We start from the raw sequence: 25,384 nt of genomic DNA, 5'->3' as shown, positions 1-25,384 counted from the left end.
GTTATCAATAGTTCCATTTGATGATAACTACCAATCAGCTATTCATTTCATTCGCACATCTTATGGACCAAAATAATCCAACGGTCAAACGTCAAAGTTTTTTTTGATAGTTCAAATCAAATAAGATGATTCCTGTTAGACTTGCAGATTTTACAACATAGGACAATATGTATGGGTCACCAAAAGTCATAGGTCAGTCTAATTACATGTATAGCAATAGGAATATCCATATGAAATACATTTCATTAATAAAACCAATAGTCAGATATATTATCTGCGTAGGGTTCAGGCTTCACGCCATAAAAACGCTTTATACAGAACAATACCGACACAGAAACATTAGCAGTATTATAGCTTCAAAATACCCCGTGCCATTACACTGATGACCGTTCTTATCAGTAACACCTAAAGCACCGGCGTATGTGTTAAACACGCATACATTTAAACCTGACCTTTTCAGGGATTTAACTGAACTTTTAACGGAAGTTACCAGGGTAAGCGCATGCGCGTAGTCACCTTTCACAATAGGCAAAACGATTAAATCTCTTATTTGACAGATATATTATCTGCGTAGGGTTCAGGCTTCACGCAATATAAAACGCTTTATACAGAACAATACCGAGACAGAAATATTAGCAGTACTAAATTGAAAATGCATTGTATATGACTTAGACTGGTACAAGGCTGCAATATGTTACACACATATCCCTTTACAACGTCACCTTTATAGTTTATAAATAAAGAGCCATTGCAATGAGGACACGGCCCGGTGTGTAGCTCGCTCGTTTACCTGCGGTCACGTCTGGAGTCCACAACTAAAATGCTAAAAATATCAGTTATGGCGAACGTACGCATTATATGGGCACCCCTCCTTTCGATGTAATAGATAAACCGTTTCAAGTGTCGTAATGGCTTATTCTACATCATGCATAACACAATACCACAACAATACGATGAACATATTTTCACTACTACAGTAGGACCCCATTTCTTCCATCGGATTAAGAGTTACAGATGCGCAATAATCTAAGATGTCAACATACAAATATGAAGGTGTCGCAATAACGTTTTCGTTATGTCGATATATTATCACTTTTCACAAGATAACTTTAACTTAATATATATCACGTAGGTAGGTAACTCGGTGTTTAATCCTGTTATGCTATGTTTGATATCGACTTGCCACTTGTTGATGTTTTATATAAATAATATCAGTAAACAAATATTATTCCGAGAGAAATTATCATGCGATGTGCTTGTTAGGACTGATCATCAATATGCCTCGTTTTGGGTTTCGTAAGTGGATTACATAGCGGGGATAAGAGACACTAGGATACATGTAGGTGATTGCTGCATAGGGGTCAACCGGATCACGACAGGTTTTGCGGAAACACTTTTTGATCTGAAAATATAATATACTTTGATTTAAATTTAAATAATATTACTGATAAATTAAATTTCTTGACAATAAAACCCGCCGGTTAATGATCAGAATGTACCTCAAGGCTACGACATATACAGTCTTTGCCAGTAGAAAATATTGTCAAAGAAAGTTTAGAAAAGTGCACAGACAAAAGAACAAGATACCAAATACTGACAAAAAACAACCTTATCGAATGGCTGTGCAATTTGATAGATTAGTAAATAATACTATTTACTTCCTTATTGGATAGTTGTGCGCTTGCGATATAGCAGACACAAAGCACCCGTATTATATGATACGCAGTATATGTAGAATGAAGGTGTGTAATATCTGGCTGCTGGGGGCTCTGTGTATCTTATCAACTTTAATTATTGTCAACACATCAGGTATGATTGGATGTACACTTTCTGTGTATTCTTCATTCTAATGTAAAACTATACGTCACATTGATTTAGATCTACATATCATAGAATAAGCTGTAGGTGTTTTACCATGAAAAATATTGCTGATATACCAGGTAGGGGTAAATATTTAGCGTGTACCTTAGATTCATTTTCAAACTTCCGCGTTGCACAGTTTCTGTGACAAAGTATCAAACGATATGCATTTATTTCAAGATACGTACATATAGAAACAGCACATTAACAATATACTAGTTCTGTTTCAAATATTGCCTTACAATTGTGCTTTGTGTCTACTGGTCTTTCTATTGTATTAACATTGGTAGGGCCATTGTTATGATTTACAACATTGTTCGCAAGTCAATGGTAGTAAACATTAGTCTTTCATAATCGGTATGAGCCTATTTAATCCACCAACAACTAATATGTATACGTTAGACGAGGGACTTATTGTCTTTATATATTAGTAGTATGCTATTATATCTACTTTGTTTTTAACGTAACGTATGTGTTTTATGTTTTAACGTGTGTAATTTGACCTTATAATGTCTATTTTGTTGGGTTTACTTTCTTGTCCCAAAGGTCTATAATAACGGCAGTATGATCCAATATAGATACTGGATCCGAGCATGCAAATGTTTGTTGGTTGTGTATTACTGAACTTTATTTGTGGGCAAAGAAGAAATAACGGCAGTTCAGACAGTGACAGTTTTCAATTATTCATTGCGATTCGCCCACACATTTTCTCACAGGGTATCTTTACATTTTGTTCTATTTACGAAGTTGATCTCGCGTCTTCGAGATAACTATTTAACCATATTGAGACTTCGGTAACAAGCTACACGATCGCATATGCACTAATATCAGCATATTTCTTAATTCATAAATGTTGTTTTTTTTTGGTCTTTTTTTAAATGATAGTAATTAGTAACATGGGCATTTGATCATGCATTTTAAAACGAAGAAGAAATCCGTCTAATTAGTTATCCCCAGTTCTTTTAAAGATGATCATGACAGTTTCAATTTAAAGTATTACATAACATACAAGATTAATCAACCGGTCAAATCATCACTATAATAACAAAGTCCTGGTTCTTTTTTCTATGATTTTGACGGTACATTTGTACATTTTTTACCAATATTAATATCCGTTCTCCATAACGTTTTGCTCATCATTTGTTGTTTTTTTGATACTTTATTTTACCATCAACACATTCCTACATTGGTGACAATGCAATGCTGAGATTAATGACGATTATTAGTTCTTAATATCGGCAATATATTTCATTTTATTGTTTACAGTTAACACCAGTCGTGAACCAAATGTCAAAAACACCACTCAAAGTTCAACCTACACTACTGCATATCCGAGTTGCAAGGTGGTGGACGGCTGTAGAACACAAATACTCAGCAGCAATTGTTGTTCACATACACAGGTAGATCAAATGGAAGCATGGTGGCAAGTAGATCTAGAGGAACTTATAATGATGGAACACGTCAAAATATATTACAGAGGTGAGTAATCAAATCAACAATAAAATTCTGGTAAGCTTAAAGTGCCTGTGAATATTTATATATAACCTTTAGACAGTACTGTAGTGTCAAAATGCGTATCGTTTCAGACGACTCATATTACTCCAACCTTGCTTAATGCTATATTCTCTCGGTGGTTTCTACTACTTATTACCAGAATTGATTTGATGCCCACATACGAAACGTGGTACCTCTGTCTATCTAGTGGTGCCCCGTGTATATCCGTGTTGATGTGAAACACTGGCGGTTATGAGGTCGGTTAACCTGGAGTTAAAACGAAATGCGTTAAAATATTCACAATCAAACTAGATATTTGCATAATACATCATTCAGTGACATCTGTTTTTAGATATACATATTGCATAACAAACCCCAAATGACTGAAAGGTCCGTTAGGCCTACACCGAATTGGCACAAACAACACGGATGACGTCATACGACATAACAATACAGAAAGTCCAATGCAAAGGTTATATAATTACGTATAATGTTTACAATAAATATATCAATAGGTGAGTTGTAATGCTGTCTATGTTGTTTGTAATTCTGACTAATGATTATTCGGTCCAACAGGTTGTAACTCCACACCACATGTTTTCATAACACTGTTGTATGTAAACCCTGAATGAGTTCGTGTTTATTAACGACGGACTGTTGTGTATACATGGAATACTAGTATTGTAAACCCCAAGGGATCTGACTCGGTTTTCTGTGTATACGTAAACACACGACACCGGTCGATACATCTGTAAGCACTTCTGTCTGTGTACCTGTGGATAGGAGGTTTGGTATTTTAATCCTTGTTAGAAACAATTTGATTGAGGAGTTTTACTGATAATAATAACGAACAATGATTCCTCCCTTTACATATGCTTTGATGTGATATAGCAGTGTAATGGAACGTTATAGAAACATTACCGTTAGAAAGTTAAATATATTTTATATTGATATAAATAGACCTAGTTTATGACCTAGTCTAAACAATGCAGTATAATTTTGGGAAATATTCTGTAACAATATATTAATTCATACAGGCAATGATGGGCCACGGGGCAACACCATTTCAATGAATGTTTACTAGATGCTAACACTACTCCAACTTTACGGTTTCTTTGACTGAAACATACATTTTTTTCTAGATATTGACACATTTATTTAAACAGCACGATTCCGGGATTTCCTTTGCATAACAATTAATGTGTGCCTGCCTTTGTCTGTTTTTTATATGATTCCGGGATTTGTTTTGCTTAACAATTGCAATGATTTCACAGATATTCCGTTAACTTTATGACGAACGTGTTACACACACTAGTCATTAGGGTTATTCGCCAAGTGTTGAAAAGGCATATCAATTTTGATTGTTTCTCATTATTATTATTTTTACTATCCTTACACGATATTGTGACCACATTATCTTTTTATTGGTAGCGAGTGTGTTTATAGGCTTTCGGATGTGTTGTAGGTCATTGTCAGAGGGTGTGCACTGCATTATTGAAGCAAACAATTTCAATTGGTTCATAATTCAAAATGGTCGCAGTTTGTACATCATGTGTAGATAATGTCCGATGCCAATTGTTTTCTCATTACATGCGATTAGAATTTGTTACACATTTTTCAACTTTTTCAACTTTTGGTTTGCAATCAGGTTTCGAGGTCACATCTATCAAATGGTTAAAAGAATATTTTTTTTATAGGTCCCGATATTTCAAATGTGCTATTTTAAGGTACAACCACTTTGAACATTTTCATCTCAGTTCTACTATTGCCAATAGTCTTAATAGGTTCAGGTGGCTATAACGATTCAGAAAGAGGCCTAGGTCCACGATTTTTGGCAAGGCGCATTCTAGAACGAATTTTTGTTTTACATGGATTCAATAAATAACATTGATTGACATTAACTATGACTTTAACAGTGACTGCACAAATCCATCTTATATATTTTTTCAAGTTTGAAATTGATTCATATTAAACTAAAACATAGCTACTTTTAGTGGGAGATATTTGGCGAGATGTATGAGTAGGATAAAGGAAAGACAGAACAGCTATATGGTTTTGTTGGGGGGGGGGGGGGGGGGGGGTGGTGTCATTTTTAAAGACCAGAAAGGGGACCGACACCTTTTTCATTAAGAAGCAGTTTCCAGGCCTGGTGACTAGTGTAATTCCAGGGCAAAATGAGAAAACAAATTAAAATCCCTATTTGCTCAGAAGATTTCTGCATCAGTTGTCTGTTACAGAGCATGCTGTCGGTAACAACAGGCATATGCTTATTTCTCAATAATCGACCTACAGGGGTGTTTGAAACGTTTCACTGGTAAACTAACACGATCCGTATTTTTCTCGCGCGAATTCTAAACTGCGCGGATTGTATTATTCCTTGCTAAAACGTGAAAGTAACCCTGCGTAAAAACAATATATGAGCATTAACTCTAGAGGAAAAAATTGTTTATCAAATTTAGATCAAGGGGAAAAAGATCATGAGCAAAGACAACGATTTGGTGGCTATCAAATATACCAGTCGAACACTTCGGATTGGCGGAACGGTTACCTTTGCCATAAAGACACAACACCAACGGCGGCTGCGTTGTCATTGACTCCCCAGATCAATTGTACAGGTAGCGCCCAGTACCTGACGATATACAGCGACAGACGGTCAGAAAGTCTATCGTGGTACTCTAATAATTCATTTCTGGAGCTTTGTGAGGTAGAAGTGTACGGTAAGTAAATTGAATATTTAATAATACGAAAGTTTGTTATACTTGTGTGTATGTGGCTGTGTTTGTGTTAACACAAATCGATAAAATTGATGAACAAATTGTTGAAAGGATAATGGAGCTTTCATAACTCATGTTCTAGGTCAAGATAAATATTATTAAAGAAATAGGGATCACCATGCTAACATCGTTGCAATTCAATTAAGTACCAACTTTATTTACTTTGTTTAATTATAGACGTGATATATTTTATTTCAAAATTAATGTTTAGCATTCGTTATTTCCTATGCTTTTGTTTGTGAAGTTATTAATGTTCTTGTGTATCATTATAAGGCTGTATTTGATGTTACACGGGAAGGAATTTGTACAACCAAGGGATCTATCTAGAGATAGGATAACTGAAATTGGTTAAATATGTTATAGCATATTCTTAATGTTTTTAATATTTGTGCTTATGACACAAACTCGTATGCTTATACATTTCAGGTTGTCCACTTGGGAAATATGGTGATGGTAACTGTGATTCAAATTGTGAAGGGTGTGCCAATGGTCTGTGTGATCCAGTGACCGGAAAATGCGCATGTAATTATATATATCTTATTTTTTTTATACCCAATGGAACAAAAATACAACATGCCATTTGCCTATTGAACGAGAGAAAACAACTCAGTTGATTATTCATTTTTTTATAAACGAGAACCATTGCCATTAAACGTGTTTTAAGTACAAGAAAAAGTGAAGGTCGTCATCATAACCTGATTCAAACTATGAGGTTTTGTCTTTGCATGTCCTATCATGATAACATGTTTACATTATTACATAACTCATGCAATGTAGAATCCGGTTTTTGTTCCGGTAAGTGATTAGTTGTACTTCAATTTAAATCAGTAGTCATATGAAATTCATTTTTTTTTTACATTTTGTGTTAATACAAATTCTTGTCATAAAATATATTGCATTCGATGTGGGGACACTCGTACATTTAAATTGAAAATTATATCAATTCTAAGGTATTTGTAATATATATTAATCAACTTAATGATATCAGGTTATGATTACATTATTTTTACAATTTAGATTTATCTTGCTTGATGTTATTTCGAAATATACATGTATCAATCACAATTGAGTAGAATCAAATATTCAGTGAAAATCACTAAAACTTAAATGAGGAAAATGTAGCTCCTTACCATTTTGTTCTTATTCTGACGTGTTTTTTGTGATTTTCCACGGAAGCGTGTATTCCCGGGTATTATGGTGGCCATTGCAATCAGACGTGTCTGTTCAACTGTAAAGACAACCGATGTATGCAAAACAATGGAGAGTGTGGAGGTATGTATCAGTTGAAGGTACCATAGGCATGTATAGAAATGTCATGGAAAAGGGAAAATTTAGGAAAGTATATACTATTCATATAATCTATTTCTCATGTTAACATAGATAATTCAGATCAATTTTGCATAAAAAGAATTCTACGTTACTGACACAGATCTGAGTTTTATTTTATATAACGTCTAATAAATGAAAATTAAAAGGATATGCAAATAATAATAATGGTGTGGGATGTGCAGCCCTACAACTGAGAGAAAACAAATATAGCTCAAACGTGCACAGCTATTGTCGTTTTACGTAGGTTTTCGGGAAAATTAGCATTATCTTTGCGAATCAAGATCGGTAATCAATTACCATGTCATGAAATCAAATTTGTTTTAAGAATGTATCCTATGTTAAACTGTTGTTATCATTTTTGAATAGATATGCAGTGTGAAATCATTCATCAGGGATGTGCTGGTTAAACGTTTATTTTGTGTGCAGAATGCACATATTTACATTATGATCAATAAACCTGATGGATCTTTAAGATAACCAAACGGCTAACCTGATTAGGTACGGGGAAATGAGTAACATTATTTATCCAAATGCATGTCGTAGTGCAAGTGCTATGACTGCTCTGAGAGCAATATATGGATTTGTTTTCTAAGTTAACAGTATTGTCGTATTCAATATTTCACACAAAGAAATGTATAACGATTGAAATGGAAAACCGAAGTTTAGGCTTCACATATTTGTGTAATTTTAGCTTGCTTGAACGGCTTTTATGGGATAAAGTATGATCGGTAATGTTTTTTTAGTTGTGAAAACAACACATGTACACAGTATGAGTGAAACTGTACAGATACAATGTATGGTGACTCTTATATTTGTGTTTTGTATGCTCAAAGTAATGAATTTGAATTATTTATACAAATTTCATATGATTGACTAGATTTCTAAATGTACTTGAAGATAGATACGAAACAGTTGTGTTTTTATTGTAAGAGAGATACGTGTACAATCGTATTTGTGTTATATTCAAGCCTGCGTTTCTTCTAAGTCTAGTTTGAACATATACCTAATATTTTTTTTGATAGTGTCAAGTGAACGCTGTAGTCATTTTACCTCAAATGATTGCCGATGTTGTTATTATTTAAGCATGCAAACCTGGATATTTTGGTGGTACCTGTAACACAAGCTGCCCGTCAAATTGCAAAGGGGATATATGTTATCAGACCAGTGGATTATGTACAGGTATGGTGATATGCAAGGTTATTGACGAAGATACACTTTACTTATCGCCGAGAAATGATGCGTGCGATAGTATTTTGTTGCGTGGAATATTACGTTTTTGAAACGTGGTTTTCGTTTCGGCATAGTAAAAGATAGAGTAACTGAATTTGAGGATATGCAAACCTAGGTCTCAATTTACTAGACATTTGATATTAAACGACAAGAGTTTGTTTTAAAATGTGAATCATTAGCACACAAACTACATAGACCAAATAACAAATATATAGATGTCACAAACGAGTGGTTATTGAATATGATATTTATTTCACTGGAGTTAGTTAATTTTCAAAAGTTATAAAAGTCACGAGCTTTAGCGAGTGCCTTTCTGTAGTTTTTGAAAATTAACTAACGGGTCGTTTGATCTGTTTATACCACAATCTCAGTCGGAAACAGCTGAAGTATTTACAGATTTGAATAGCATACATACATTTTGTTGACAGGGCTGGCATAGTGATATGACACATATGTAAAAATAACTCATTAATATTCATTTTTTTATTTTATTTTTATCAATTTAATAACTTTCAAAATTCATGTTTCGGCAACAACTTCGTGAAAAAAATATTAATTAGTATAAATTAAACACGGATTATATGCACGTAAGCATATCGTACGAAGTCTGCCTTCCGCCAAGTGATGAAGGCGACCTAATCGCTGTCAATGTGTAAAACCATAGGCCTTGGTCGTTTCTTCGTGAGGTTCTATGATTGACGTTTATAGTGAGAGTTCCGCCATAGAAAGGTCTCCGAATATTGATAACGGGACATGGGGAGAACAAAATATTTTCCGATAATGTTACAGATCTTGTTTGGGTTTCACAGTGAGATATATATTACGTCTCTGGGTTTCACGACCGCATACGCGACGGTATGAAGTCGAAACGATAACTACGTCTATAGCAATTGTGCATGAAACTAGCGATCAAATCTTTAAGCATCATCTTCTTTTATCATTTCCTTAATAACCTCCCTTTTCCTATCGCATAACCTCACAAAAGTCAACAACATTTGCCGGATATTGACAGCAGACGACGTAAACGAAACAGAATGCGGCAAAAAGCGCGTGAAAAAAGTCGTCCGGTCAAGGTTCATCGTCTCGACCAACCAAAACTACGGAAGACCATACCCCAACTTTTGTTTATAACTCATATTTATGCAACAGTCTGCATGTGTATACAATGATCTGGGAGTGGAATAACAGAGCGTATTGTGGTAGAAATTCATATATTACATTGTACACTTCCTCCAGCAAAGTAAACATAATTGCTGAAATAAACATGTTGTATAAGCATTGATTTAACGAGACATCAACACATGTATCTGTTAAATTGTGTTTTAGAATGTGGAGTCGAGTTGTATGCCATTGACTGTAAGCACACTTGCCCGTTACACTGTCGCGACTCACTATATGCCAGAAGTAGCGGGGATTGTTCAGGTTCAATGTTGTAAAATTAGAGTCAGCTTTTCTATCTGTCGATCATTGAACCCTTTTGGTGATAGACTAGGGTGCGTTAATTAAGTTGTATGTGCTAACAGTTTCTTTTTTGGGTCCCTGTGGCCCTATATTGATTGCCGTACAGTGTACAAATGGATGGATGCCATTGAGATAGCAATAGTTCCTCATTATTTCTGATTTTGCCAAATATTATTTTGTAAGTGCATTATTGCATTGGAAATTCTATCTAATGCATCATTTGTAAAACCATGCTCCGTTTAGAGGTCGACTTCTTTTATGGACTCTATCACAATACATACTTGTTAAATTGTACAATTTTTAATATTTCTTGTTTACTCATTTACATTTTTGTTTAGAGTTGGATTATCCAGGGCAACTTTTAATATTATTTGTTTTGATAACTGGCCGGATATGCAGTCAACCTGTAATCATGGGGATTAGTGAACTTAATTTAATGTACTAAAGGAGTCGTATGTGTAAATATGAAATGTTTGTATTGTAGCATGTGGACCTGGTTTCTTTGGACAAAATTGTAATATGTCATGTTCTGGTCAGTGTAACAATGATGAATGCCAACAGAATAACGGAACGTGCAAAGGTACAGTTGACATATCATTAACGTACAGAATATCTAGTCAAAGTATCTATGGCTGAGCTATTAATCATGCATAGAAAAGATATTCATTATTCACTGATACTTTATTTGGGAATATGCATAGAGAAGCCTGTTTAATGAGTAAGATTCAAATTACGTACTATTATTATAAAAAAGACAATGAATCATGTACATTTTGTTCCATTTCTCTATCGTCAATTATAATCATAATATTTCACCTGAAATATCTTTTTTCGTTTTATATTGTATGCTTACTTCAAACGATAATTTCTAAAAGCTACGAAATGTTTAGTCCATTTCAGTACAGATTATGTTTTTGTTTATAATTACATACCCAAACTCAATATTTTTTATACAATGACACTTCTATTCGTGTTCTTAAGTTTGTACGAGTGGATTTTTTGGACTTGACTGTGAAGAGGAATGTGGGCAGTGCAGTGCTGTGTTATGCAGTAGGTCTGACGGCCAATGCTTATGCAGCGACAAGACACACGGGAAATGTGGGTGTAAAAATGGCTGGGAAGGAGAGAAGTGCACTACAAGTATTTTGTTTTTATTTTGTATCCCCTTTTATTTTCAAAACAAATAACTGTTGATATTTCACTCAGTTTATGTAGATTTTGTTTAAAAAAAACATAATATGAAAATAACGAAACCATACTGGAATTTGTCAAATCTATTTCATATAAATTGAACGAGAAGTTATTAGCACACCTGTGTTAATTTCAGAAAAGGTGATGTCAGTGTTAGACGACCAAACTGGAACGTACGCTGGGATTGGTGTTGTAGCAGTGATTGTGATTGTTCTTGTTGTTATAGCAACAGTCATCATCCTTAGAAGGTATGCATTCATGGTTATTGTACTGTGAACCTTGGTAGATGCTATTTTGATATGTATTGATCGTTAACATTTCGATTTTGTTTTATGTCTGTATCGCTAGGAAACGATTACCAAAACACAAAAAAGAAAATCACCTTGAAGGCAGAGACAAGGCATTTGCAAATGTAGAGTCTTTACCAATCCCGTTTGAAACGCCAGACAATCAATCAAAAAGTGCAGGTAAGTGTTATACATATAGGCTTCCCTATATAACTGTCATAACCAAGTAAGGTGTTATCTGCATCGCCTTTGTTTTGTGTAAATGTGGAGGATAATAGTTTACTGAGTCAAACAGTTTCTTAGTATTGCAGCAGTAGCAATATATTTTGACTTTTGATTATAAGTCATTGTCGTATTCCATATATCAGCGTATCTGTGTATACAGCGTGTGGAGGTAAACAGCACAGGTATACTGTGTTGTAGCTACAGAAGAGAGGACTATTAGTGTCACACTGTTATGTTTGATTGACACTTTAATGTTTACCATAATCAAAAGCGGATGATTTTAGAAAGATATATATAATACGTAAAGGGATATTGATAATAGTAAGTAAGTACGATACTTTTCGCAAGTTTCAATTTTTCTTCAATACATATGTTTGATATTTAAGATGCTACAAGTGAAGACAGGCAGGTTTACGTGAACGTACATTACATTGACCCAAAAACTGATGACGACGTCGTGTATAACAACGTTGACGTCGCCGGTGTCCCAATTCATGAACTGCGGTCTATCATCGATAGCAAAATTCTAAATGAAGCGGCAGCATTTCAAGAGGAATTTCAGGTATGGATGCATGTTTACATCAACATTTAATGAAATATTAGATATCAATATCGAGCAGCAATAATAGCACATCATGACATAACGAAGGAATTAAATGGATCCTTAGGGTTGATTCTTAAAAATATTGAACACGCTCTATTTCTACTGGTATCAAGCAAATAGACATTTCCTGGTTTTGTTTTTATATCTTCTTTTTTTTTTACTTAATAAATTAGTTGCTTTTAGACTTTTCCAAGAAGAGCGGTACACCCGCACGAGGCAGGTAAAAAGACATCAAACACACCAAAGAACAGATTCAAGACAGTTTTCCCATGTAAGAAACTGTTTATTTGTATTCCATATCGATACACTTTACAAAAACAGATTTATAATCTTAATCAGATAAACTGCTTGGACATAGTATGTAGGAAATGATGATATATAAAGAAGCACTTGATGATTTCACACAAATTGTGTTTAGCATACATTTGTTTACATGTAAGTATATAACTATATTGCAGATGACCATTCCAGAATCCATCTAGATACAATCGGCAAGGACATCGATACCAGCTATATCAACGCAAATTATATCGATGTAAGTATATAGGCCGATAAATCGAGCTTTTTATATTGATTGTAACATACCTACAAAAGCAATGCTTATAGTTCTGTGAAGATAATTGTTTTTCATTTGTTATATGTGTTCGACGACATGGTATTGAAAAACTATAAGGTAACCAATGTGGTTAGAAGTGATAATTGAAATTCATCTAGACAACCTGATATAAAGATAAACTTCACATTCAATTTGAATTACGGTACTTTAAAAAAAAAAAAAAAAAAAGAAATAAAACAAAATGCATCATTTTTACTGCACAATGTATAATAAGTTGTATTCATGTTATATTAATTACAATAATATATTATATTTATCTTTTACAGGGTATTGAAAACGAAAAAGCGTACATTGCCTGTCAAGGTATTATACAATACATTTCAATGCATTTGTTAATGTTATTATATCCTATCAACTGAAAAAAAAGTTTAAACTACAATCAATAGCGACATTAACAATATAAATGTTTGTATAAAAACTCACAAACTGAACACAAATAAATCAAAGCCTCTTCTGAACAAAGGGGGACAATCCGTTATACATGTGTAATAGCTATGTTAAAACAAACATCAATATGATTAGAAAAAAATATATTGACATAATTTATCTGTTTGTCAAATAATCATTGTCATTTCGTCCCGATTTATAAACACTGCGGTACAAAGGACCGAAGCCAAACACTATGGACGACTTTTGGAGGATGGTGTGGCAGGTGAATTCTGGGAAGATTGTTATGCTGACAAACCTCGAAGAGGGTCGCAATGTATGTATTTTATAATGCTAGTGTACATGTATATCTATGTATAGTACACTAGGTTATGCTTGAAAAGTAAATAAAATAGAAAAAAAAATCCATAGGAATTTTTTCTCCAGTTTGTGAATGTGTGTACTGCAATTAAAATTTTATATTTTCATCGTACACTCGCTTTGGTTATTTCTTCAGGTAAAATGTCACAAATACTGGCCTGATGAAGGAGAATCACTTGTAACACCGACATTTGAGCTCAAACTTGACAGAGAGATGACCTATGCCTTCTATGTCGTCCGTGCTATTTCAATCACCAATAAAAAGGTATTGATTTCATTTAACATCATTTTGTAACCAACATGAACTATTTTTGTTTATTCTTTATAATGCAAGTGATAAAAATACGTGAGCTGATTATAACTGACTGCATTCTATGACATCCGTGACTATTCATAACTGACTGTAATGCATCCTACGGTTCTCCCTGTAGATAAATGAAGAGCGTCAGGTCCATCAGTTTCACTTTACGAAATGGCTCGACCATGAAACTCCGGACACGTTGGAGCTCGTCCTCTTTGACCGCCGTGTGACGTCATACAGAACACAACTGACGGGACAGATGATTGTACACTGCAGGTAAAATAACTTGTTGATTGTATTTTAGTCTTTTTGCTGTTGAATCAGATATATTTATGTAAGCAATACAAATGACAAGCGTCTCTTAGTACCCCTAGCTCTTTCACTCATTTTAAGGTTCATCAGGGGAACTGCTTTTTTATGTTGATAGGATATCACAGAAAGTGATGACGTCATATTACATTATGACATCGTTAGATCTTATATTTTCTATGCATATATATTGCAACTACAGCGCTGGTTCAATGCGATTATTTCGATTGTTCCCTTGACGCACATTAATCAAAAGTGATAATAATAATTTAACAGCTAATTGTGCTCGAGACCATTCATCCTTTTCCTTTGAACATCATCTGTTCTGCTGTATCGAGGTTAGAAACCAGATAATTCGACCCGTTTTCGTCTATGTTTGTGTAAAATGTCGGCTGTGAAAAATCCCTCTGCATAGTTACTTACTCACTTACACGGAACATATGCTTAAATATGCTATTCATTTTATTCATAAGCTTCGGTGTTCTGTTGGTGACTTTGATTGGCTTTAATAGTATTTGAAAATCATGAAATGTTACCGAAACAATCATAATCGACGAAACATGGTCAAACTGTGTAAAATGGGACATGATCAACACAATATTACAAAGACAATAGGAACAAGGGTTTCCGGTTAGCGTGTTTTGCTTCATCAGCTACTCTTGTCAGGGTCAAGGAATCATAAATATAATAACAATTATGATAATAATCATTCGAGGTTGGTATATACCGTTTTATTACAACCTACTTCATAGGTCGTATCAAAGCAGTTCACACATTATTATAAATGGTTATGGGAACTTTGCAACCAGCCAATACCTTTTTAAACTCCATGGGGAGCATACAGCCGGTGCTGCCATTTCGGTGCTCACAGCTAGCATTCGGCAATTCCAGCACTACCCAACCACGTACTCATTTACAGCTGAGTAGACTGAAACAAGCGATGTGAACTATCGTATTCAAGGATACAACACAGTGCTGTGACGTGACTCGAACCGGCAACCATTCGGTCACGAGTACGGCCACTAGACTCGTGCCTCCAATGTTGCTTTAGGTGTACAATAAAAAAAACACCGATATGCACAACAAACAAGGAATAATCGCATTGCAAACCAAACATCTCTCAAAACATTGTGCTCTTCTTCTTCCAAAATTTGACATTTATTATGGACATTCAAATATACAGTGCAAGCTCGTGAATATCAAAATGTTAGAGCCGTATCAAGTATTATTACCCCTGTGAGAAAAATCTATGAATCTGATTGGTTAAAAACTACAGAGTACCAAACCTCATTCGTAAATATCGGGGGGTATACGAAAATATCAGGGGGTTTACGGTCATGTCACGTGATTATCAACAGTAATACGGTGTAATCACGTGGTATACGGGTCACGTATCTTTGTATCTTGTGGCTGGGCAACGGGAGACAACTCGCATTCGTCGTCTGTTTCGCTGGTTACAAAATGGCAAAACGTTTCGCTTCACACACTGATGAGGAAATACTCCCCAAAAGGGCTAACCATGTGCCACAAAACACACAAAAATCCAACAGACGAGTGGCAAACATGCTGAGGACCTACTTAAAAGAAAAGAATCAGCGAGAACAGTTCGATGAATTATATAAAACAAAACTTAATGAGGTACTGTGCCATTTTTATCGTGACAACAGAAAAGTTGACGGGGAACTGTACAAAACCAGCTCTTTGGAAAATTCTAGACATGCATTCAACCGCTATTTAAATGCCCCACCCCATCTTCAAAACATTTATTTGATTCGTGACCCAGAAGTTAACGATGCCAACTATTCATTCAAAACAGCAATGAGCGATTTAAAAGCTTCTGGAAAAGGGGAAAGAAACCACCATGACGCGATAAATAAAGAAGATCTGATAAAAATGTATGGTAGTGTTCACATGGATCCCGACACACCTTGTGGTCTCCTTACAAAAGTGCAGTTCGAGATTAGACTCTATTTTTGTCGAAATGGTGGTGAAAATATGGCCAACAAGAAAAAAACAACATTTTCTGTTTGTTAAGATGCCGATGGAAAGAAATATGTAAAAATAACTCGTGATGAGCTCACCAAAAATCGACGAGAAAGGGAGAAGGAAGGATACACAGGAATCATGCCAACTGATGAATACCATCTGTGCCCCGTGGTTTCCTTTGAAAAATACATTTCAAAACTACGTTCTGATTTGGATCGACTTTGGCAGAGACCTATGTACTCTTTCTCTGATTCATCATCTGTGTGGTATTGTGCCCGCCCGATTGGCAATGATACACTCGGAAAGTTTATGACCAAGCTAAGTACCAAGTGTGTTCTTTCTCAGACTTACTCCAACCATTCAGTTCGTACAACAGGAATCACCATTTTGATAGGCAATTACTTTTCTTCGACCCAGATTATGTCACTTACCGGTCAAAAGTCGGTCAGCTCATATTCTGTATACCACCGAGTGTCTGATAATGAAAAGCATGAAATGGGAAATGCTATCACGCAAGCAGTCCGTGGAAATAAACAGCTTGTTCCGTTAGATACCCTAAATCGTGCACAACATGAACCCTCAAATGTAAACATTGCGCCATCAACTTTGACCAACACTTCTGTTGGAATGATAGCCTACAGGATTTCGTATCTCCTGAGGCCTATCCTGCCAAAATTTTGTGTAACTAATGATATAAGCGTGTGATTATTACTTTAACGACATGGACAGTTCAAAAAGATACATTTCTAACGCTTCTTTAACAAATAAGTAATACGATTTCGGCGGCGTAATGTTTAGAGTAAACTGCAAGGTAAGCGACTGATGAAGATGGATTTGTAACGTCCCTGTTTTCAAATTTACGATGTCTATATTTATTGTAAATAAATATTGTATAATAATATAGACAAATCAGTCGACGGTGGGGCTCAATTTGTCCCCATCGTTACGTCATAACACGCTGACAAATATCTGATATTGGATGTTTTTACTGTCGATAAAAATTCAAACTAATCTCATGCCGGACATTAAGTGAGGTTCGTACGTCTTGGTCAAGAAATAAAAAGGACTAGGGGCTTTAAGGGCCTTATCGAGGATTTATAATTAGTTGTTATATTCGTCGTCAAAAATAATTGGAGTATGCATATATTTTCACAATGAATGTTTGACTTTCGTTTGTTGTGTGCTTTTTGGTTGAAAAATTGCCATTTTGAATGAAATTAATTAAACACCCTTCAATATTTGAAAGCCTTCGCATGCAGCAAACAAATAGGTATGTGACATGCTTAAGCATTGCCATGCAAGTGCTGATTCGTAAAAAGGAGTTTTTGTTTGTCACATGCAGATGCTTTTATTTCTGGATGGCAACTGTCCAAAAACACCATATGTTAGATATTTTCTGCTTAACAACGCAATTTTGTAACTATGGTAGAGCATCTACACATGCGTATTGAACACAAATTGTACCAAGAAAGATAGTCCCAATTAACCAGTATGATGACTGTATTAGAAACTCGTTAGTTAATTCAAGTTTCAATGTTTACTTCATATGAGGCCCACAATGACCTACAACGCTCTAAGTCCTTTACGTTGTGTTCCCAGTTTGTATTTCAAGCTACTAATTAGTCTATAATGATAGGCCTGACTTTACCCACTCTGAAAAGTGTGTTTAATCCGGAATACTCCTGTTTTACCCAGTGCATTGTATCATTTTCCACGAAACTAGAATAAATGAGTATCTTGATATTCACATTCTGATTGATGGCAGGTGTCTCTCAATACTTTCCCCCTCAAAAAAAAAACACTCGAAGCTTTTCATTATTTAGATCGCCAGTTTACTAAGTGTTGGTTATGAATAAGGACATGCTAAAGTTATTTGACGATCACTTAAAAACAGCTGTTGCCTATAGTTGAAAACGTGGAAGCAATTAATTTAGAAGAACCGTAAGAAATAGCAGGGGCTCCTATATGTATTATGCTCTGTGGTTAGCTCCGACAGAATTGTGGTGTATATTGAATGTGTAAGGCATCTCACCCCTTGTCTACACAATGCAGTTTCATACATGTATAATACGCACAGACACCGGAAGTTCGGAGTTGTACCCATGTTCAATTCATAGTTTTTGTTCAATAGATTAAGGTTTTAGTGTTAGCTGCATAGGTAAATATTCTAACAAAAACATACCAAACGTATTCAGGTCTCAACAACCAATTTAGACATCTGCAATTTAACATGAGTTTGCAAAAGAAAAAAATATAACAAGAAAGATGGTGTTGCAAAACTATTCAGTCACGTATTTTCCCCCTCGCAAAAACACTTTATAAATAATTATGTTACTGGTTTATTACATGATGGTGTATAAAATGGACATACTGAAGTATCTGAAGTTACCTGAATATCTAAATATAGTGCTAGCAACTGGTTTAGAAGAGTTGCAATAAATAGCCGGGACTCTTTTCTTTATTATGCTCAGAGGTTAGTTTCGACATACTTGTGGTGTATAATCAATATTATTGGCATGTAACCATTGTTTCCAAAATCCAATTTCATATATATTTATAATACGTACAGTTACCAGAGGTTCTGAGATGTACTCAAGTTCAATTTATATTGTTTTTTTAACAGAGTTTGGATTAATTGCTAGCAGCATAGTTTTTTTCCAATAAAAAATCAAACATATTCAGGTCTCATTGATTATTTGAGACATCTTCAATTTAAAAACAAAAGGTTTTAAAAAGATCAAAAATATTATTACAGTTTATTTTCAATTTATTTTGAAACGATATTATTACAATGGTCAATTAAAATTCCTAATTAAATACTTCCTTAACTAGTTTAGACATTTATTTAATTTTCCTCTCGTAATTTTGATAGATAATTAGGTTGGAAATCCCACGAAGACACATTCACCCTCTAAATTGATTTTACAGTGCTGGCATTGGGAGGACTGGGACTTTTATCGGTTTAAATGCGTTGCTTTCTCGTGGCAAGAAAACAGGAAAAGTTGACATCCCCAGGTACATTGGAACCATGAGAAATGGCAGAATGAACATGATCCAGACATATGTACGTAGTGCCTGAACGAGTAACAAAGCTACATGATACAACGTGTAATTTCTACTGTATTTGTACACCAGCAATATACTGACACATACATTATTAATGTAAGTTATTGTAAAGCTGCGTTTTACTTTTACAATATATTTAGCTAAATTACCTTTGTAAAATAAAACGGATTTTTCTTAAACGGTTTTGTACCACTAATATTAATACCGTTCTCTGTGTGCATTACAGGAACAGTACATCGCCTTGCACGAATTACTTGTAGAAGGATTCAATTTACAAGAATCACTCATTGTTCGAGTGAATTTCCCTGCTGTCCTGGCAACAATGTGTCCTACTAATACACCAGCGAATCAGACAAAGATCCATCAGGAATTTAAGGTTTGAATCTGCTTAGAAATCAATAGAACATTTTGCATGGCATACAGTTAATATAATTTGTCTTTAATATGGAATATCTTTCTTTTTTATAGATGCAAATGTTTGATATTTAAGTATAATCACCGATCAATGATACCATCATGACGCTTTTATCTTCTCCTATTGCGTCTCTTTTGTTGTTGCAGACGTTAACAGCACTTACTCCAGCCTACTCGCCAAGTTGTTTTAAGGCTGCATTAATGGCAGAAAATTTAGAAAAGAACCGGAATAATGACATCCTAGCAGGTATTTCACTGTTGAATTGTATTGAAGTACAAACGTTGTAACTCGCACTGCTTACTAATATTGCCATTGCGATATTGAATGATTTAATATGAATTTTAGGTGATTTTACTTTTCTGGTTTTGTTTTGTTGTTCTATAGTGCGTATTGACTCCTTTGAAGTGGTACTTGATGCTATGCATAAATATAAATTGCTAAGAACTAGTTTAACCGTTGTCAGTATAATGCCACCAGTTGAATCACTATGATGTGTACTTCATCTTTGATTACTGTGTGCTTCCGGCAAGGTGTTTCAATGAGATACCATTCATCAGCATCATATCAGCTCTATTGGAAATACAGTCAAGGAAACATCATGTTCAAAGTTCAATGAACCGTTTGACTACTGAACTTTGTCAATATTTTAGCGCGGCTGTACGTGACCCGTGGTTGTAAATATGATTCAAATGTTTTGACTGAATCATATAACTGATTTATCAATGAATATGCTAAAACGATAATGTGTAGCACACATGTTAAACATAAATAATAATCACTGTATTGTTATAGTGCCTCATTATTCGATTTACGACATGACGAAAATCCCCTTCTTGCATGAAGTCACAACAATAATTTGTAGATTGTTTTGCAGATTTATTTCGATTCATACATACTCTGAGCTCTGATTGCATCCTCGTGTGATGAAGTTGTAGGATTGTTAATTTTATTTTACTAGATCACTTGGTACATGTAACGTGATTAACATATATTCTGCTTTGTGTTTTTTTAAGCGGACAAGTTCAGACCCTTTCTCCAGTCACAATTACCGAAGGTGACAGATTACATCAATGCTGTAATGATTCAGGTAATTATTGTCCATATCCATTACATAAGCTTTGACAAACTTAATGACTTATAACACACAGAAGAGATACGTATCGCCCGATTCACATGCATCAACCTTCGGTGGCTCAAGGCCTGCTGTATCCCACTGCTGGACTATAAGAGACAATCATTGTCGTTCTGTGTATAATTGGAGTGGATACATTCTTGTTTTCTATTTAGGGGACATTAAAAAACCGAAATTATACCTAGTATATCCCACTGCATGTGTATTTCGTCTGTGTGTATTGCAGTGTTACTCTTGTGAGCTGATACGGATTGTTATTTCATTTGTTTGTGAGAGTAACGTCATCAATTTTTTGAGAAAACGACGTTATTTTCACACACAGACCAATGACGTAACAACTCTGCAATACTCAAAGACGGAATAGGAATATCGCCGTAAGTGGAGCCTTCAGAATCGGCGGTTTTCTAGTAATAGGATATGGACGAGGTCATAACTGATGTTCTACCCTCTTTGCAACACTTGGGCTCGTTTTCGTTTTTAAACGTTTATGTCTACTTTCTTTCTTTATCTTATTCATTTTTCCCAGCGTTGCCTCCCAAGACAACCGTCAATATGACACTGGCCGTCGCAAGGTGTTTAACCCCTAACTTTTGTTGATTCTCGTGTGCTTTATAATGAACTCAGTTAATCCCTTTCTGCAGTCACACACTTCGATGTCGGGGTATCTGATGACACAGTTTCCTCTAATGGACACCATTGATGACTTCTGGACAATGGTGTTTGACTACAGCTGTGAAAACATCGTCGTCCTCGGAAAACCAACAGATGTTTGTAAAAACTGACACGTTCCTATATATTAATATATATATATCATTCATCAATTATCAAAAGGAAGTATCGTTTAATCTGCTCTTTATTATAAAACGTAATTGGTTTATATCATTATTTTGGTTTCTTTGTAAACATACTGAATAATCAGCTAAATAAGATGACTTGCTTAACATCAGATATACCGTATCATGACGTTTCCTTAAGTTGGTTTTGTCACATCCATAATATAATCATGTCGTCTTAAAAATCTCAAAAAAACATAGAAAGAGGATTGGCTTTTAGAGGAGGGCGGAGACTTTGCAGCAGGAAATGCCATTTCAGTAACAAAAATGCAGGATCGATCTCTAGACACCGAGTTGGCTATTGTAGACTACCAAGTTGAAAGGGAGGTAGGTAGTAAATGATGTAAAGATAACCAGCCAGATATTTGTGTGCAGAAACACAAATTCTATTTTTTTAGATATGCATTGCTCTTTTCAATGGAGTGAGCTTGGATATTATTTAATATCAAATGTCAAATATACTAATTACCACGATCGTGATGAGATAGTTAATAATAACCTTTGATTCTTAAAGAAATGTGATCCAATTTATAAAAAGCCTAATAGGATTGTTTGCTTATATAATATCATTATGACGTTTCTTTTGCCTAGTTGATGCTTTTCTAATTGGGTACATAGCTACAGTAATCTGTATATGAAACACTTTGATATTATTCACGCGAGTAGTGTACCTGGGAAAATTTATCTGGCCTTATTTGAATATGAATGAATAATATGACAAAAAAAAAATATCACACAAAACTATCAAGGAAATCCCCCAACTGCTTTGTTTTGGAAGACGAAATTTCAGACATTTTTTTGTTCAAGAGTTATTTCCATGCAAAACTGAAATGTGATCCGAGCATTGATAATATTAGTTACATGGATTTTTGGCAGGGTATACGGGATGGTATGTTCCTAAAGGGTTTCGTATTTCATGAGGCCGAATACGAAATTTCTCGAACTGTTCGTCCTGATTCTTTTCTTTAAAATACTACGTCCTCAGCATGTTTGTCGCTCGTTTTTCGACTTTTGTGTGTTATGTGGCACATAGTTAGCCTTTTTGGCGATTATTTCTTCATCAGTATGCGAGGAAAAAAGGTTTGTCCATTTTGTAAACAGCGAAGCAGACGACGAAAGCGAGTTGTCTCACGATGCCCGGCCGCAAGATAAAAAGACACGTGACCCGTATACCACTTGTAAAATCACGTGATTTCACCGTATTACTGCTGAGAATCACGTGACATGACCGTATACCCCTTGAGATTTCCGTATACCCCCTGAGATTTACGAATGCGGTTTGGTACACTGTAGTTTTTAACCAATCAGATTCCTAGATTTTTCTCAAAGGGATAATAAGGACTTTTATCAATTGAAATACAAAATAGTATATGCAGATATAGTAAATATGTGGTATACAATCATGATGTCCACCGACAAGAATTAGAGTACTTAGTTGTATACCATACCTGCTTATATTATGATAATTTATTTATGAAAAGTGTCGTATCATTTGACAATATACCGAATAACAGATATATCTTAGTGACCGTGCATGTCTCGTTGACTAGTTTTATATATTAAATAATCTGCTATGTTGGAGGCCGTTATGAGGTCATGTCAACTCCCTTACAAATGCAAACTAAATAAGAAACTGTCAACCAGTAAAGGTAATATTTTCAGATTCAGTTTTTTGGATGATAGTCAAAACTACTTAGTAAACTAGTATCTATATATATTCTGAAGTAAAGCAAGCGGTAAACTGTCTTATCAATAAATCATAAACATATTAGGTAAATTTATCATAACAGTCGGAAATGTGTGTTACTGTATTAAATTTAAGCGGACTATAATTTAAAATCATTATTTTGTGTCATCTAATACACAGCGATCCGGCAGTGAAAGTAAGACTATCATGATTTTTAGTCTGTCCCAGTGGTCATCGGACTCTTTACTGCCTCCATCTGACTCGTCTCTTCTCCAACTTTTGGAACAGCTAGACAGTCGGCGACGTTCAGACAACACAATACCTGTTGTTGTCATGTGTCGGTTAGTAGGACGCCGTTCTTTTACCATAATATGTGGATGATACCGTCAGTGCTATGGCATAATTAAGCTGTAATACGTTTATACAGTTGTTTTATTATTAGATCAGTGGTAGGTTGTTCAACTGATGAGCTAAAATCATAGATTGCATTTTGTTATCCTTATATGAAAATATGATTTGTCTTCTGCAGGGACGGATGTACACAAAGTGGACTGTTCTGTTGTATATCCAATATCAGAGATCAAATGAAGATGGACGAGGAGGTGGACATATTCCAAACAGCAAGGCGGTTGAAAAAGCGGCGACCAGAGGCGCTAGAAAATGTTGTAAGTTTTATATCAACTGTAGAATCATATATTTTTGTGGGGTTAATATTTCGTGGTATTCATATACTAGCCTTTTTCAAGGGCATTATGTTTCACTGATTTCTTTTTTTCAACTATATATATCATACAAAGTTTATGTTTTCGTGTGGATTTAATTTTGTGAATGTTTGTTATTCACGAAAAATACGGAATTTGATGTCCCACGAAAATATATGATTTTACAGTAATGGAAAAATGTAATCTTAATCACACAGCTAAGATTTGTATTAACCCCAATAATAATGATTCTTTCAATAACCTTGTAACGTCTGTTAATCATTATGATAACGTTACTATAAATGCTGTGTTAATTAAGCATTCTAAAACATTATTCGATTAGTTTTAATAAACAAACTGATGCTATGTTTACGAAATATCTTCTCTGTTTACGAATGTCTTGTAATGTATTTTTTATTGCATTTTAGAAACAATACCAGTACTGCTACAACATTCTGGGGCTATATCTGGATTCAATAGACGTATACGTCAATTGAACAAAACGCAATGCGTGTTTAGTGCTATACGCCAAATGTATATAGATTCGCATCAACTGAAAATAATCAAATGAGTACATGCACATTGCTACACTTAATAGGTTGGCTTTGATTGAGTCCCTGCATCTTCAAAGAAGGCTTTCAAATAGTTGCATCCTCTCTTCATTGTTTCAGTGATTATCATAAACAGCCCTCATATAGTGATATCCTTCACGTGTGTATATCATTTTATATACATGTACAGTAAATGTTCCCAACTGCTCAAATATTAATTGAATACAACCAACATTGGTTGTGGCATGGCAATGGAACAACATATTTGTTTAATTCAACAGATTTGCGTTTCAACTGAACAAAAACATTGTGTATTGAATATAATCATGCTTGATGTAAAGAGTAAAGAGCGCATATAATTATTCGTCTGAATACAAAACTCAATATGATTAATTACTGTATATGCATAATTTTATCAAGAAAGTGTTTCCCATATAACACCATTAGAATAATTCACTGGAACAGTTTACGCACAAGACTTTGAATTTCCATTTATTAGTATCGAATGTCTGTTATACTGATAAGGCATTTGCATGCATCTGTGTTTTACTTCAGGATTCCATGTTTCGAGTCCCTTTCTCAAGT

General features: G+C 34.8%; 1 protein-coding gene across 1 annotated transcript; it reads left to right on the top strand.

Annotated features, from left to right (window-relative positions):
- The first annotated feature begins 1,711 nt into the window (after positions 1–1,711).
- On the top strand, positions 1,712–25,355 carry LOC110460863 (receptor-type tyrosine-protein phosphatase kappa-like). The gene is made up of 26 exons (XM_021514057.1): positions 1,712–1,809; positions 3,127–3,339; positions 5,814–6,071; positions 6,555–6,650; positions 7,305–7,400; positions 8,541–8,636; positions 10,633–10,728; positions 11,130–11,288; positions 11,476–11,587; positions 11,688–11,806; positions 12,238–12,413; positions 12,639–12,726; positions 12,914–12,990; positions 13,338–13,374; positions 13,677–13,774; positions 13,955–14,083; positions 14,250–14,395; positions 19,343–19,478; positions 19,707–19,856; positions 20,042–20,141; positions 20,909–20,982; positions 21,669–21,794; positions 22,062–22,187; positions 23,728–23,888; positions 24,077–24,212; positions 24,677–25,355. Exons 1-26 carry the CDS (start codon positions 1,716–1,718, stop codon positions 24,743–24,745), a joined length of 3,168 nt encoding a protein of 1,055 aa, XP_021369732.1. The 5' UTR covers positions 1,712–1,715; the 3' UTR covers positions 24,746–25,355.
- Positions 25,356–25,384: the final 29 nt, after the last annotated feature.

The sequence above is a fragment of the Mizuhopecten yessoensis genome, unplaced genomic scaffold, assembly GCF_002113885.1.
Source record: "Mizuhopecten yessoensis strain PY_sf001 unplaced genomic scaffold, ASM211388v2 scaffold10501, whole genome shotgun sequence".
NCBI classification, from domain to species: domain Eukaryota; kingdom Metazoa; phylum Mollusca; class Bivalvia; order Pectinida; family Pectinidae; genus Mizuhopecten; species Mizuhopecten yessoensis.
The sequence above is the reverse complement of the archived record's forward strand: the minus strand, read 5'-3'. Positions and strand labels throughout refer to the sequence as shown.

Coding starts and splice junctions, on each gene's coding strand:
- LOC110460863 (XM_021514057.1), top strand. CDS start 1,716: ATGATACGCAGTATATGTAGAATGAAGGTGTGTAATATCTGGCTGCTG. Junction 6,651..7,304: donor AGTGACCGGAAAATGCGCAT/GTAATTATATAT, acceptor TTTCCACGGAAG/CGTGTATTCCCGGGTATTAT. Junction 20,142..20,908: donor GAATAATGACATCCTAGCAG/GTATTTCACTGT, acceptor TGTTTTTTTAAG/CGGACAAGTTCAGACCCTTT.